The sequence below is a fragment of the Esox lucius genome, chromosome 23, assembly GCF_011004845.1.
Source record: "Esox lucius isolate fEsoLuc1 chromosome 23, fEsoLuc1.pri, whole genome shotgun sequence".
NCBI lineage: Eukaryota > Metazoa > Chordata > Actinopteri > Esociformes > Esocidae > Esox > Esox lucius.
Window position 1 is genome coordinate 1,178,462 of NC_047591.1, and position 16,606 is coordinate 1,195,067.

A 16,606-nucleotide genomic window follows, 5' to 3' on the forward strand; every position below is an offset into this window, starting at 1 on the left:
TCTTCAGCCCAAGGTAGTTTGCTGCATTGTTTTGATTTAAATCTTCTGGTGTTTTTATCCATATCAGCCTGGCCACAAACCATAACATCATTGATAGTGTTGCTGATGGATTTAGCTGTTTTTGCCATCATCACCTATGGAACTAAAGTTCTTTTTACTCTGGAGATCGACTGGGAGGCCAAGACAATATCCTCCAAAACCGGTAGGTTAACATCCATATAATAATGTATTTGTATTAACCAGTTTTATTGCCGGATAAGTGGAGCCGGGCAAGAAGAGCGAATGTCTGAGTGAGTGACTGACCAACCGCCTGCCCGCCTGCTCGTCCCCTTGTTGCGGTTAGCGTAGTGGTTAGAGACGGGACTTCCATGCAGGTGATGTGATGGTAATTCCATCGATCGACACTCTTAAAAGAGTAAGAAACAGAAACAAAATTCTCTTGGACAATTAACAGTTTATTAATTATTTGCAAATAAGTGAGACTCGTCAAGCGCTTTCAAACATAATCGTCCGAGGCTGTAAGACATGAACAATCCGTATTTATTTCAAATGTTAGAAGGGGTGTGGTAAGTTGTTGCCCATCTCCTGAGGAGACACAATGTCTGGATAATCAACAGAGACACTAAAGGGATTTATACAGCTTTACTGATTTACGAGTAACCCTCTAATCCGCCAGTGCCGGTCAAGGATGTCTCCTAATCAAACACCAGATCCCTCTCTGCATCTTTAACTAGTAACTCATTCATACATGTATAGGACGATGAAGAATACATCAGTTCAAGAATTTCCACAACAGCCACCAGTGTTCAAGCCTCGACAGTGTGATGGTAATTCCATCGATAGGAACTCTTAAGGAGTAAGCACAGAGAAAAAAAAAATCTGGCCATAATTAGCAGTTTATTTGCAAATAGAGAGACGTGTCAAAAGCTTACAAAATGACCCTCTGAAGGATTCTCTGAGGTAATTACATGAACAGTCAGTATTTATTACAGGTAGGTTTCTTCCCTGCTGTCTTATGTCACATGTTACCCAAAGGGCAGGTTTTACACAAAGGGTGGGGTGTCCCCCACCTTATCCTTCCTGCCCTTAGTTTATTGTCAAGGGGGTAGGGCAACATCATAAAAGACAGTCAACCATATTCCTGAAGAGTAAAGGACAGATACCTTTATTGGCTTGGGCAGATTAACAGATGGTCAGAGGTCATAATGATCCATTGCAGACATTTCAGAAACAAAGATCAGAGTTGCACACCAGGTAATAGTAAATGTACATTAGTTCAAAACAAATGATATATTAGGATTTGTTCAGGATATACACAATGTTTTTCTGGCTGCAACCTTAAGTAGCTATATTATAGTAAGCCTAAAATAAAACTTGACAGTTATATTGCAACTATTTCTGGTAGGCGTCCGTGCATGCTTTTTGGGGTAATATAGATCATAACCCTCTCTCGTGTTTTCACTTGATGAAAAAGTCAGTTATCGTCACCTATATTGATAGTTATGTCATTCACGAATGAAAGGAAAACGAGCGTTGTTGTGTCATGAAATGAAATATCTTTGGCAGTGTAAAGTTCATCTTCCATTTTGCTAGCAATTGCTGAATTATGACTATTCCAAGTAGTAAGTTAGTAGATGCTAGTAAGCCTATTACTAATAAGTTGTTAAAACGGCAAGTGGCTAAAGCCATACAGTTCATAGATGCTTTTTGTGGTGGAAGTAATCTTAATAAGAAATGTTAGTCAGTTTTACACAATGCATAATGGTGTCTAACTAAATATTCTGATTTTGCGTGGTGTTAATGCGTGAACAAATTATCCAAAGTCGAGATACTATATCTGTCAGTAAGGTATTCTGTCATGCGGTGCGAGAGTAAGGGAAGCAGGTGCAGGCAGAGGTAGTCTGTGTTGATCTTTAATTAAACAAACACTGAGCACAAACAAAACACAATGAAAGAAAAGGGCTGACTTCAGCAGCAAAACGAACGTAAACAACGGTATACACGTAACGGCAACACACACGACGACATCCAACATAGCAACAACAATGATCCACGATGTGGGCAGCAGAGGGGAAACATTTAAACACATACTAATGAGTAGATAGGGACCTGATGTGCATGATTAAGGCGTGACAAAACAAGTCTGGGATGTGTTCATATGTGATGGGAAGTGAGAGTGCACGGAATGGTGGCGCAGCTGCTCACTGTACCGTGACAATATCGACACTTGACACACACATAGCTTAGTGGCATAGTGGTTAAAGACAGCCTGTCACATAAGAGACCCCAGTTTGAATCTAGCAAAGGCAAAAACATTCATCCCTTCTAAATGCAGGCCAGCCTAACTAGGCTTGTCTGGTTCCTTTTCTTGTTTTTATCTCAATCCTTCATAATTAAAGTTGTGTTATTGTGATAGTTTAAAGTGCCTGTAAATGTTGAAATCTTAGTTGTTACATCCCTGCATGTTTTTGAATGTTAGGTTGTTTCTTTGGAACATTGAACAAGCTGCAGGGGTGAGGTAGTCTCGCCCTCTTAGTCTGGCTCTCTCTCTTTTTCTCTACTCTCTCACCCAGATGCGCTCTCGGGTGGCAAAAGGTGGCACTGATTTGATTTTAGGTGAATCTGTATTTTAAGTTGACCAGACCTCCCTGCTTTCCCAGTTTTTAACTTTGTGTAAAAAAAAAACGCAAAGTGAAATAATATTTTACGGGGCAAAAAAGGCCAGGCAGCAGAGCGTACTGGTTAACGTCTCAATCGCGCTGTGCTTTTTTTTGGCCAACAGAGGGGGCTATTCACTGTAGTACCTACATTTTTCACTCTTCTGCTAATTACTTGCTCACGCAAGTTTTAGAGAGCTGCTGTAGGAAACTTCGCCAGGTGATGCAAGTGTCAAGTTAATCCACAACAAGACAGGTTTCAATTGTTTTAAAGACTAGCTAGTGATGTTATAATGTCACAATTAATGATTATTATTAAATAGATATCTTGACACCTCTTACGAATGTTGCCACTTTCAGTCGTGAGAACTACAGTCTTTAAATACTCAACACTCCAAAGCCGGTTTTGCTCGGGACTTTTTACGAAGAGGAATCGCAAAGGAACTATCAACAGTTAAGAACAGTTAGAATCCTGACTGGCAACAGCTCCAGCATGGGACAGTCTTCTACTTTTCCCTACATTTAGGAAACCCCACCACTGGGCATTAGGACATATTGTGACACACAAACCTCTCCATTGTTACAACCCCACCCCCTGCTGTGAGGTATTAACATATCAATGGAGGACACATTGTGACTGGCAATTATTCCAGACCTTGACTTTTACCCTGTAATCACACCTTTTCAACCCCCGCCCCCCCTTATCCCCCGTTCTTTTTCCTACACCCCATGTTTATTCAGCCACAGCATGTACCAGTAAAATGCTTTTCTTTTTTTAAGTGCAAAAAATATAGTATTTCACAGTGAATGTGCAAGTGTACAAATAACTAGATGTACAATTGTCAAAGTAGTGTAAACAAGTTTGACAAGAAAATGCTTGTATGTACCCTCACTGCGATGCAGCAACAGAACGTTCTTTAAAGTATACAAACAATTTAACAGGGTTATAAGAAAATATACATATATTAATTCAAATCAAATAAATATTGGGACAAATTACTAAAAACAGCAATGTAATTAAAGATAGTTCAAATAGTTATGTTTAAGTGGAAATGCTTGCTTGTAGGTTCCAACACAGCAATTCAAGAACAGAAAGTTTGGAATAATGTACAGATTTTGAGGAGTAACAATTGAAAATATATTTTCAATGTGAATAAAACCTTTACGCAATACTAACCTCACAGCAGTGCACCAACAGAAAGGCAAAAAACAAACAGCAAAACATTTTAAGTAATGGACAACCAAATAACTACACACTAATTTAATGTTCTGAGCAATCCGGTGTCCAGGGCGCCAGCTAGGACAGGAAACTTAAAATCCACTGGGGTCAGTCTCCATATCAGACACCATGTCCTCAGTTGCAACTTCTCTTCAGCCAAGACTTCTTTCAGCCAATAAATTGACAATGTCAAACTGTAAAAATCTAGAGCAGTCCAAACATTACAGCAAGTCATACACTTCACATTTAATTAAGGAAGCTAAAGGTGTTAGGATCAATTCAAATACATATAAAAATGATGAAGGTAAAACAGCAACATGTTTTTTTTTAGCTCATGACCATAGGTGAGAGTAGGAACGTAGATTGACCGGCAAATCGAGAGCTTCGCCTTGCGACTCAGCTCTTTCTTCACCACGACAGACCGATACATCGACCGCATTACTGCAGAAGCTGCACCCATCTGTCTGTCAATCTCCCGTTCCATCCTTCCCTCACTCGTGAACAAGACCCCCAGATACTTAAACTCCTCCACTTGAGGCAGGCACTCTCCAGTGCGATCCCCCTATAGTTGGAACACACCCTCCGGTCCCCCTTCTTAAAAAGAGGGACCACCACCCCGGTCTGCCATCCCAGAGGCACTGTCCCCGACCGCCACGCAATGTTGCACAGGCGTGTCAACCAAGACAGCCCCACAACATCCAGAGACTTGAGGTACTCAGGGCGGATCTCCTCCACCCCGGTGCCTTGCCACCGAGGAGTTTTTTGACCACCTCTGAGCCCTCATCCCCTGCTTCCTCAATGGAAGACGTGGCGGCGGGATTGAGGAGATCCTCGAAGTACTCCTCCCACCGCCCAACGACATCCCCAGTTGAGGTCAACAGCTGCCCACCTCTACTGTAAACAGCGTTGGTAGGGCACTGTTTCCCTCTCCTGAGGCGCCGGACAGTTTGCCAGAATCTCTTTGAGGCCAGCCAAGGCCATAGCCTCACCAAACTCCTCCCAGGCCCGAGTTTGTGCCTCCACAACCACCCGGGCTGCAGTCCGCTTGGCCTGCAGGTACCCATCAGCTGCCTCAGGAGTCCCACAAGCCAACCAGGCCTGAGAGGACTCCTCCTTCAGCTTGACGGCATCCCTTACTTCCGGTGTCCACCACCGGATTCGGGGATTGCCACCTCGACAGGCACCGGAGACCTTACGGCCACAGCTCCGAGCGGCCGCGTCGACAATGGCGGTGGAGAACATGGTCCACTCGGACTCAATATCTCCAGCCTCCCTCGGGATCCAGTCGAAGCTCTGCCGGAGGTGGGAGTTAAAGATCTCTCTGACAGGAGACTCGGCCAGACGTTCCCAGCAGACCCTTACAGTACGCTTGGGCCTGCCGAGTCTGTCCAGCTTCCTCCCCCGCCATCGGATCCAACTCACCACCAGGTGGTGATCAGTTGACAGCTCCGCCCCTCTCTTCACCCGAGTGTCCAAGACATACGGCCGCAGGTCAGATGAAACGACAACAAAGTCGATCATCGACCTGCTGCCTAGGGTGTCCTGGTGCCAGGTGCACTGATGGACACCCTTATGCTTGAACATGGTGTTCGTTATGGACAAACTGTGACTAGCACAGAAGTCCAATAACTGAACACTGCTCAGGTTCAGATCAGGGGGACTTTTCCTCCCAATCACGCCCCTCCAGGTGTCACTGTCGTTGCCCACGTGGGCGTTGAAGTCCCCCAGTAGAACGATAGAGTCCCCAGTCGGAGCACTTTCCAGCACCCCTCCCAGAGACTCCAAGAAGGTCGGGTACTCTGCCCGTAGGCACAAACAACAGTGAGACCCATCCCCGACTCGTAGACGCAGGGAAACGACCCTCTCGTTCACCGGGGTAAACCCCAACACATGGCGGCAGAGCTGGGGAGCTATAAGCAAACCCACACCAGCCCGCCGCCTCTCACCATGGGCAACTCCAGAGTGGTGAAGAGTCCATCCTCTCTCAAGGAGTGTGGTTCCAGAGCCCAAGCCGTGCCTCTAGTCTACCTCTAGTCGGAACCTCTCAACCTCATGCACAATCTCAGGCTCTTTCCCCGCCAGCGAGTTGACGTTCCACGTCCCTAGAGCTAGTTTCCGTGTCCAGGGATCGGCTTGACTAGGCCCCCGCCATCGACTGCCGCCCGATCCTCTCTGCACCGGCCCCTTATGGTCCCTCCTGTGGGTGGTGAGCTCACGGGAAGGCGGCCCCACGTCGCTCCTTCGGGCTGAGCCCGGCCGGGCCCCATGGGAAAGTCAGACTCGTGTACGAGCCCCAACCCCGGGCCTGGCTCCAGGGTGGGGCCCCGGCTGCGCCATACCGGGCGACTTCACGGACCTCAAAAATTTTCTCATCATTAAGGGGTTTTGAACCACTCTTAGTCTGACCCGTCGCCTAAGACCTGTTTACCTTGGGAGACCCTACCAGGGGGATATAGCCCCAGACAACATAGCTCCTAGGGTCACTCGGGTACTCAAACCCCTCCACCACGTTAAGGTGGCAGTTCATGGAGGGGCATAAAATATCATATGCAAAATATAAATTCTTAGCTAATTACTATTTTTCCATCTTAGTAATTTAGCATGTTATTATTCCTATAATGTTTATTGTTTTTTTCGTACTTTTCAAACGCATTGCCACATTTAACTAACTGAATAAAAGGTTTGGTATGGTATCAACAACTGAGGTACCAGCGGGTAGGAAAAGCTGACCATGCTGAAACCGGTTGTTTCATCCTCTGCAATACATCACTGAGTTAAATCAGTTGTGTTCCCGAATCTACTCAGATTGGTTAAAACATGAAAACGTGACATACAATGTTTCTCCCTTTGTGTCCAGTATCGGCTTGCAGCTGCATCTCAGAAGTCATATTTGGTGTTTTAGCAATTATAATATGCTTTATAATCCTTAATTCAATGTTTGAGTTTGCAGTCAGGCTATTTCTTATCAACAAAGTCAGTCCTGCTCCATTCTTCATCAATACATTTTAGACTAATCTGATTTACTACTAATCCCAGCACACCAGTGTTGTGTTGGCTGTTAGGAAGTGGATGACAGAGAATTTCTTGCTCTTAAACTCAAGGAAAACAGAAATGCTCGTTTTAGGACCCAAGAAACAAATAGCGTTGTTAGCAGATCTCACTGTGAACCTCAACGGCTGCATGGTCGTATCCCAAAAAACTGTAAAAAACCTTGGCGTTACCCTTGACCCTGACCTCTCCTTTGAAGAACATATAAAATATGTCTCAAGAGTTGCTTATTTTCATCTTCTAAACATTGCGAAAATTAGAAACTTTCTATCAAAAACTGATGCAGAAAAATTAATCCATACTTTCCTTACTTCTAGACTAGGTTACTGTAATGCTCTTCTCTCTGGTTATCCAGACAAATTAATAAATAAACTTCAATTAGTGCTGCACACGGCTGCTAGAATCCTAACTAGAACAAAAAAATTTGAACACATTACTTCTGTCCTAGCGTCCTTACACTGGCTGATTTTAAGGTTTTACTGTTAACTTATAAATCAATACATGGACTTGCTCCTACTTACCTTGTTGAAATGATCCAGCCATACATACCTACACATAACCTACGATCGCAAGATGCAGGCCTTTTAATTGTACCTAGAATTTCTAAACAAACAGCTGGCGGCAGGGCCTTTTTTCATAGAGCTCCACTACTGTGGAATGATCTGCCAATTAAGGTTAGAAATGCAAACTCAGTGCAAACTTTCAAGTGTCTACTAAAAACTCGTCTCTACAGCACGGTATATAATTAGGTGTAGGCTGGCCCGGGGGCGTGAAGGTGACCCGTAGGCTTGATATTGTCCACCCTTGCTGTCTTGCCAGGTGGGCTCTCGTCGCCACTGGGATGCCCTCCCTCCAATGTCTTTCTGGGGAAGAGTCACTGGCTTGTTGTTTTATCTCTGTTGCGCACTTGTGCAATTGGGCTGTACGCTGCTGGCAATACTCGGCCCTCATTCAGGGGGGTTGCGGTTGGTGGGTGTCCCTTTGGTTGATGCCTGGCAATGTGGGTGTATTGATTTCCTGCCTGTTTGGGCCCTGTCCAGACCCCCCATCACAGTTCCAAGGTGTTACGCTGCTATATTATTGTGCTTGGGGATATGAGGAATGCACTTCCTAACTTTTCTCAGTCTCCTCCAGTTTTACACTTTAGGAGGACATGAGGTCCTGGTCCACACCTGCAGAGTACCTGGTTTGGGGGGCCTGTTGCTGTCCCTGTCCTTGTCCACCTGGTCATACTTTAGACCTAGTCTAAAATCAAATAGACTCTGGATTTAGCCCAGAGAAATGTATTAATTATTCCAATTGGACTCTTAATATCTCACCCAGCACAGCCAGAAGAGGACTGGTACCCCTCTGAGCCTGGGTCCTCTCTAGGTTTCTTCCTAAAATTCGACCTTCTTAGGGAGTTTTTCCTAGCCACTGAAATTCAACATTACTGTTGTTTGCTCCTTGGGGTTTAAGGCCAGTTGTCTCTGTAAAGCACTTTGTGACAACTGCTGTTGTAAAAAGGGCTTTATAAATACATTTGATTGATTAATTGATTGTTCTACCTGAGATATGAAAAAGCTATCATTCTTCAGTACAGTATTGTACTGTATCGCAAATTATGTACTTTGATGTGTTTATTGTAGTGTTATTCCTGACAAATTATTCCTCCCCAAACAAAGCTCACAATCCAGACAACCTAAGACAAATCTTGTTTAATACATTTGCATGATGAATGTTCCATTTCACGCACCCACCATACACTTATTGGTTTATTTATTTTGACTATTATAAAAAGAAATTAAGTAATATAAATTCACATTCACCTTTCATGCGGCTTATAATTTTCATCCTCATCAGCAGTATTGTGTTAGACCCTCCCGCACGCTATGAAAATGGGGTAACTCCTGGCAATTAGCAAATTCTAAAAATTATAATAAAATTACAAACCGAACAAATCTAACATAGTAGGTACTGTAGTTAAGTACCTACTATGTTACAGATATTTCGTCATGCTCAAAAAGACAAGGCTCCAGGCCTTCCGTCGAGCGAGCTGTTAGAAATACAGTCAATAGTCTGGTTAATTTGCTAGGTGTGTGTGTGTGTGTGTGTGTGTGTGTCTATATATATATTTATATACAGTGTTTTACTAGGGTTAGTTATCTAGTTACAATACGCTTAATCTAGCTTTCAGTTAGTAACAATGGTACCCAGCAAGCCAGATAGCTGAAACACAAAACAACTCGTTACCGCTAATGTACAGACCGTAAGCTCTTAGTCAACTCTTTCCTTGATTTGTAGTAACAAAATTACTTGGACTGCCTTAACCTGTTGTTGTGTTTTCATTAGCTATTTCCATGGCTTGGCGACTTGAATAGAAATTGCTGGAATTCATTCTCGAAATTTACTGAAATGTTAGACTTTGAATACAAATTAGTTTAAAAAAGAAGCAGGGTTGTAGTGAACTAGTTTTCAATCACTACGCCCTCTTTCTTCCATTCATTTGATTGGCCATCAAAAAATTTAGTCAGTGCCGGCCGAGTCTGTCACCGTCCAGTTTTGAGCCATTGGAAAACTGTCTCTCCACTGTTAGATTTATATAACACCTTAAACGTAATTTGCTCTAACAGACTTTTGTCCAGTCAAATGACGGACTTGAGTCAAGTCGCTATAATGTCAAAGCGCAAGGCCGAAGATCGCCAACAGAGAAACTGGCCAATGCACGCGGCGATGACGCGCACCGAACACCACGTCGGGAGGGGTGGCGCGCGTCCTCCATGTGCGTCCTCGTTACAGAATAGTAGAGGTTAGCTTGCTACTGTCTAGGTTAAAAAACTTATAACAGATGCAGTGGACAGGCCCTTTTGAAAATATAATCATCTTAAATGAATGCCCAATTAATTATGAGACTATTTATTTGTAGACTACTATTTGAATGATTGACAAAATAAGTAATGAGAATATGTTTAGAAATCTTCATGGATAACATTAGCATAATCATTTATGTTAGAGAGTGGAGAGGAAGGAGAGGAATACTAGAAGATAGGAAGAAGATTGAAGGAGATTGAGGAGGAAAGGTAAAGATGATTACAGAGCCAATTTATTATAACAAACAATGTTTTTTTTAGATAAAATACAAAAATGAGGCAAGCAATGGGAATCTGTTAATCAAAATTTGATCTGATAGTGTACTATTTTTTTATTAAAGATTGGAGAGGAAGGAGAAGAGAGTGAGAAGTAAAAATTAAAGGAGTAAAAAGAGTGAAGCGAAGAGAGTATAGACGATGAGGTGGAAATGTAAAGAGAAGGAAAAGAAGAAAGATGAGTGAACAAAAGAGGAGATTGCAGTAGAAAAAGTCTATTGTCTCGGTTTTTCAATTTTACTCATGTTCTCTTCTGCTCTTATTCTGCCCAGACAACCAGGATCACTGAATGGCTTTTCAGTTGGCTTTTCAGAGTTGTCCATGGTGTTTCTCTAATATAGTTGTTTTCTCTATCACAATGTGCCTGTTAGACTAAATACAACAAACCAGATTGTCCCCCTTTTTTATTTCATAAATAATAACATCAGATACTTTAATTCATAAAAAAAAAAGGGTTCTGGTTGGTTGTCAGTTGAGGTCATGGGTCGGTAGTGATTTAATTTTTTTTTTTTTAAAGTTCTAGTGGCAGCAAGGGATATGAAGGATTTTATATTTATTTTTTACAGTAGTGATGGATACTCTATTTTTTCATAGCCTACCTGTACTACATGCACTGTACCAACTTGTGTGTCCCAACACACACACATTTTTCTACTATTATTGTACTAGTATTAAAGACATCTCAAGCAATGTTTCATCTAATACCTTTAATAGTATTAACCTCAATACAAACCTTCTCAGAAAAACCTTGAAAATAAAATGTAACAGTTCAAAACGTTAAACTTAAACCGTACCACTGAGACATGAAAGGAAACGTATGGCAGCCATTGACACTGCTCACTTTTGCATCCCGTATGGTCTGGCCACAATGTGTTTCTTGCCAGCTCCAATACAAACTTTGCAGCAGGGTAAGACAGTTCTGAATGTCTCCAACAGTGATGGCACAGTGTGCACATAGATCCTGCCTCCCAAAAGGTGCACGGTAGTAGGCCAGCTCAACAGGATCCCCAAATGAGAGAGCCAGCCTGACCTGGACAGTTGATGCAAGAACATGTTTTGGCTCCAGGATGAGACTCCCACAGGTGTAGTCCATGCTGTCATCTGACAGTGCCTCTGCTAGTGTGGCTTGGTGGCGAGAGGAGAGGAGCCACATTGAGTAGATAACTCGTGGTTTGGAACATTCCATGCAGCCGACTACTGCCCATGCATGTTGGCCAGTAAAAAGTCCGGACTCTTTCTGCTGCTTCTCCAGTGCGTCCGACATGAAGAAGTCCACACACAGCATGCTTGTTCTTGTGGGACTGTTGGGCAGAAGGTCGATGGGCGTCATCTGTTTCTTTGCCCATAACCTCAGCCAGAGTCAAGTAATGGTCACCTATTTCAATAAACCACAACACAAACATGTATTAAAGCATTTTGCTTTCCGCTCTGGGCATAATATGAATATGTGAACAGGTGTATTTTTAGGCTAAAGCATGTTAAGTGGATAATCCACAAAGTTTGCTTGCTTTACAATGGATTGAATGTTAAAGTAAAGTTCTTACCAGAGGCATCAGGCATTGGGTTTGGAAGCCAGATCATCCTTTCAGGCGGGAGGACTGGTACTGTCAGTGTCATCACATTTGCGTATCTGAAGAAAGAGACAGAAAGAAACTTACTTAGCTATATTGCATTTTTCATACATGGAATGCTGCTCAAAGTCCTTTACAGACAATATATAATAAAAGAAACATTACGAGTTATACATAAAAACACAGGGAAAGTAAGATCATTACCTGAAACAGATACTGGCATTGCCGGCAGTGTTTCTGCACCCACTCAGTGAATGCTGGATACTTGTCTGCTTGTTGCTTGGTCACTGTTGCAGGATTGATTGCTGGGAAGAGTGTGGAGATAACCTGCATGACAGAATCTTCCTCTGCATCTGTGACTGCATCTATGATCGTGATTGGCTCCCCCTTCAACTTCAGCCGACTGTAGCGTCCTGCCACTGTGTCCAGCATTGGCGCAACTGAAGTGCTCCAAGCCTCAGCAAGCTGTGGGTTTTTCTCACCAGCTTTGCGGATGTCTGCCATATAACTGCACCTCTTCAGCAGGTTTTCAATGTCCTCTGCTGTCTTGTCTCACTCCAATGCACAGTTCTGCAGGCTGATGTTGAGTATAGCCATCACCCTCTCAACTAGATTCTGCCAGCTCTGGCCTGGAGCTGCTCTGCAGACAATTAGCATGTCCAGTTCTAGCATCTTAAATATTGCAATCAGACTGAGCTGAACTTGGACCAGTAGGGTGCAATGTTCTGTTCCACCATCACTGTACTTGACATGGATTGGTTTCCATCCTGAAAGGTCTTCCTGTGCGAGCCTTACTGTTGCTGCTGCATTTCTGTATACGGTAGACTTATGGAAGACTGAGTCCTGCACCATGATCTTTACCTTTCCACTGTACCATGAACCCTCTGGCTGACTAGGGACATTGGGTTGCATGTATACTGTGGATGTGATGGATCCCTTGCTTTTCATGTCAAGGGTCCAGTGCTGCCAGTTGGCTGTGTAGAATCTGAGCATTAACAATTACAATATGAATGTACGTTTCATTGGAAGTGAATGTGCCTAGATAATGAGAACAACAGAAACCTCTCTGTTTAGATTATCTCTCAGTAGGTAGCGCTCTAATGACAGGAATGTTTACGATGGCCATATGGCATGGGGGTTGACTTCTAAAAAGTTAGAAACGCCCTTAATGTATAGGCTAGCTGGTAATCAACATTACAGTGAGAAGAGATTGACTGAGATGAGATTGAGGTTGTGTAAGGAAGACCAGGTCCGTAACCTCATGAACAAGACTTTCTAATGCTGCAATAAATAATATACTTTCTCTCTCCCTTGACAAACGGGTATGCTAATTATTACAACCACTATACGAAACGGCCGATTTCTAACACGATGCTGCCGCGACCCGATGGATATGTTTTATCGATTCTGCTGAACTTCAGCTGGAGAGCTTAGGGGCTCGATTTGCAATCGCGAGGAAGAAGTTGTTTTTCCCGGTTACTGGTTGCTGAAAACAACTGAACAGTGAGTCATAAAACTACGCCATAGAACGAACTGTCAAGATTGCAAAAAGCGTTAGTTTGTCAAACAAGCCCTATGACGACCCGACTAGGCCGTGATTTTTATTGCGTGGAATCTGTCTGCGGGTGCGGACAGTCCGTCTCAATTTGTTGGGGCGTTGACCGGTGTGCTTCAGTGCTGAACTGTATTCCATGTCGCCATAGTATGATGACACTCCATTTTCCTTTTCGGGATTAGTGTGTGATATTGTATTTTTCGGCAATTATACAGTGACTTGTACAAGTAAAAATATAATGCCATCCAGTTGTACAAATACAACAAGAGGACTGCAGCCTCTGACGCGCATGATGCGTTCATGTTTAAAAAGCAAGGCGCGAATAGGATACCATCAAGAACGAAAAGGATCATTAACAACGATGCCTGGACTCGAAATGGACAGAAAGAAAAAGAACGTTTTCCGGCTAAACAAGATGGATTCCGAGGAAGTTGTATATGGACAGATGGAGAGTGTGGTACAGACGAAGAGAGAAGACAGAGGAAAGTTAAGATGGCCGAGAAAGGACAACAGTCGAAAGGCGCAAAAGGAGACAATCGAAATGGACGAAGATTCATTCTGTTTGACCACCTGGCTGACCGACAGTAGTCTCAAGATGGAGTCTCTCTTATGGGATCCTGGAATCATGGACAATACTAGGAACTGACGTGAGCTTTCATAATCATTGATTCAGTGTTCTTAAATGTTTATTTCCTAAAAATGTATTGTACTTAATCATTAAATGAAGCTGGAACTTATCAAGGAAACCTGATCACCTTCCTCGGTAATAGCCAAGCTTATTTAATTAAATATTACATGTAGTTTGAGAAGCAATTGAATGTTATATAGCATGTTTTAATAGGCATTCGTAATAGCCTGTTTTGTTCTGTCATGCTTGAACATGTTTTAATAGGTATTCAAGGAATAACCTGTTTTGTTGTGCTTTGTCATGTGTACTTGTGTAATTTTGAGTCAAACGTATTTATTGCGTTGATGATAATGTTTAAAACCGTAAGGCCTCAAGGGGGGTCTCACAATGTAGGTAGGCCTTAATCAAGGCCCACCACGTGGTACTAGTCTGTTGCTTGCTGAGCTGTTCGCTAGCACAAGTGGGTACATCTGAAACCTATGATGAATTAGAATTTGGTACAATGATTTTCTAATCTGGTAAAATAGTCTCAAGGTTGTCTTACAAAAAGGTTAACGTATTGTGTTTTCGCTCTCCTTTTATATTGTATAAGTGGTAGGATGAAGAATCCACATGGTGATAGACTTGTACGTTAAGGAGACAAGCAGTGTCCCATGAGGACTGAATTTGAATCCAATATAGTCATAGCCTTAAAAAAAAAAGGGTAATACAGCTGAAGCGAGTTTATTCCCCAACATAACTATTAGATGTATTTTAAATGCTGAATTGAGTTTGGTTAAATAATATAGTTTCTCTTATTTGTATTTACCAACGATAACTGGGATAATGCTTGTTTTCAAAACCAACACCTGATACTCGTTAATGGAGTTTAAATTCTAAAATGATAAATTGACTAATGAACAAATAGGTAATTGATGTAACAGTGTTTAGGGCCTACATTGAGTTTCCTTTGGATTACTTATTGTACCTTGATTTTAGTGACATCATACATCTGTTTTCTGTCTGGATTGCCATTCTTAAGAGTTTCTTAATTTCCACCCTAATGTTGAGTTGTTGTATAGATAATGATGAGCACATTTCTACAAACTGCGAAAATATTCGATGGGTTGGACACTAAATCAAAATCTCCAGTTAACAAAGGATGTCGGCTAAATTGATAGGATAGTCTGAGGACCATAAACAAACATTTGTCCTTTAATGGCTCGCCATAAATGGGTGGAGCTCAGAGCTTCAGGAAGGGGGGCAGACCCCTAGGATGGCCCCAAACAACCTCTCCCATTACATCAGAGTAGCCTATTACTAAGGGTTAAATTTGAGTGTTCAGTCTGGTCTCATCTATGGTAATTTTATCAACAAAAGCATATACAGTTTTGGGATAAACAAACATTAAGTGAAAGCTAAATATATTTTCCTCTCATTAGCTTTAATGTTGAAATGTATGATTTTGAAACCAACTGAAGTGAGGGTAGAGACCTAAAGTCATCCCCCATTGTTGATGATAGAACAAAGATACAGCATTAAAGTTGTGATTTAGGGTTTGGCTGACCGCCACTATTTGGAATAAAAATTAATCTAACTTTGCAAATTCCCTAAAATTTAGGAGGTTAATCAAGACACTGTTTTTCATGAGGTAGTTTGGCCGTTACCTGTAAAAATTCTAAAGTTGTTTGCTTTAGCTATGCTAATACAATTGCCCTGGTGGTTGCAACAGGTAAACCACTGCACATGGGCTGGAGTTTTTGACTCCTACAATTTAGTTGCACAGTTTATCCCCTGGGGGACTCCTACAATTTAGTTAGGCATGTGCCAAGAAACTACAGGATATTCTAAATGCATGATAGCCAATTTCACAGACCTGTGTGATGGTACTGTGGCAAAGACAAATTTGAGAGCTGTTTAGCTATGTGGTAAAATTTGTTAATGGGTTATATGGTTTATAATTCCTTCGCACAAGTCTTTGTATTTGTGAATGTTCGTGTTTTTAACTTGTTCACTTTGTTTTGATGAATATACAGGATGCAACTCCTTATCGAATGGATTATAGATCCATCCCTACTACCAATTCTCTATTTTTCATGTCTGTCCTGAAAAGATGGCCAGTGTGGGTTCAGGATGGCGCCTCCTGTAGCCTTATTTGTCATTGTTCTGCATTCACTCATGGTGTCATTTTCCATTGACTTAATGAAGTGAAGGCAGGGGGGATGAATGATATGATAATTGATTATGATTGGAAAGAGTTGAGCTTAGGGCTCAAGGCAAATCAAATTGGTATTTATAAGGAGTTTTGTGAAAAAATTAGTTTTTCCTGTTTGCATAGTTATAACGGAGCATTGGCATCTGTTATGTTTTACATTTTCCATTTACAGGATGTTTTTAATTGGTTTATTTGGAAACTGTTTTATTTGATGTAAGGTCTAACATTTTAATGGTTGAATAGTATATATCTAACCATTTCGGATTTGGCTAAGCAAAGTCAAGTCTGACAATTTTATTCCACTGCTAGCTGCTATCAGGCATTAATATAGCACAAGAAGTCAAACCAGTTCTGGATGGAAAAGGAACTTTGACATAGACTTATGGAAACTTGTCTGAATAGGGTGTATGCTTCACTTTGAAGATGGAACTTCTGAGATCCACAAGTTTCAGGACTGATCTATTGTCTTCATTGTTGGGAGTTGACGGAACCATACCCAGTGGATGAAAGTCCGATGGACTGTTGAACCACAATAATCGTTGTTTTGCAGTTATACTTTCAACAGATCAGGACATCACAACCCCTTTTCTGATGATACATCACGTCACT

The 16,606-nt window shown here is 42.1% G+C and overlaps 1 protein-coding gene across 7 annotated transcripts in view; it reads left to right on the plus strand.

Moving 5' to 3' along the window:
* Positions 1-16,606, plus strand: part of lmf2b (lipase maturation factor 2b) — a 65,393-nt gene that overhangs the window by 11,918 nt on the left and 36,869 nt on the right. For 6 of the 7 annotated variants that reach the window (XR_004575220.1, XM_013133142.3, XM_020042955.2 and 3 more), the window contains exon 7: positions 68-202. The exons of the other annotated variant lie outside the window; for it this stretch is intronic. Coding sequence is in view for 5 of the 6 variants with exons in the window: in XM_013133142.3 (XP_012988596.1) it covers positions 68-202 (135 nt within the window). In the remaining variant the exon portion in view is untranslated. The remainder of the gene's footprint in view (positions 1-67; positions 203-16,606) is intronic. 7 annotated transcript variants of the gene reach the window in all.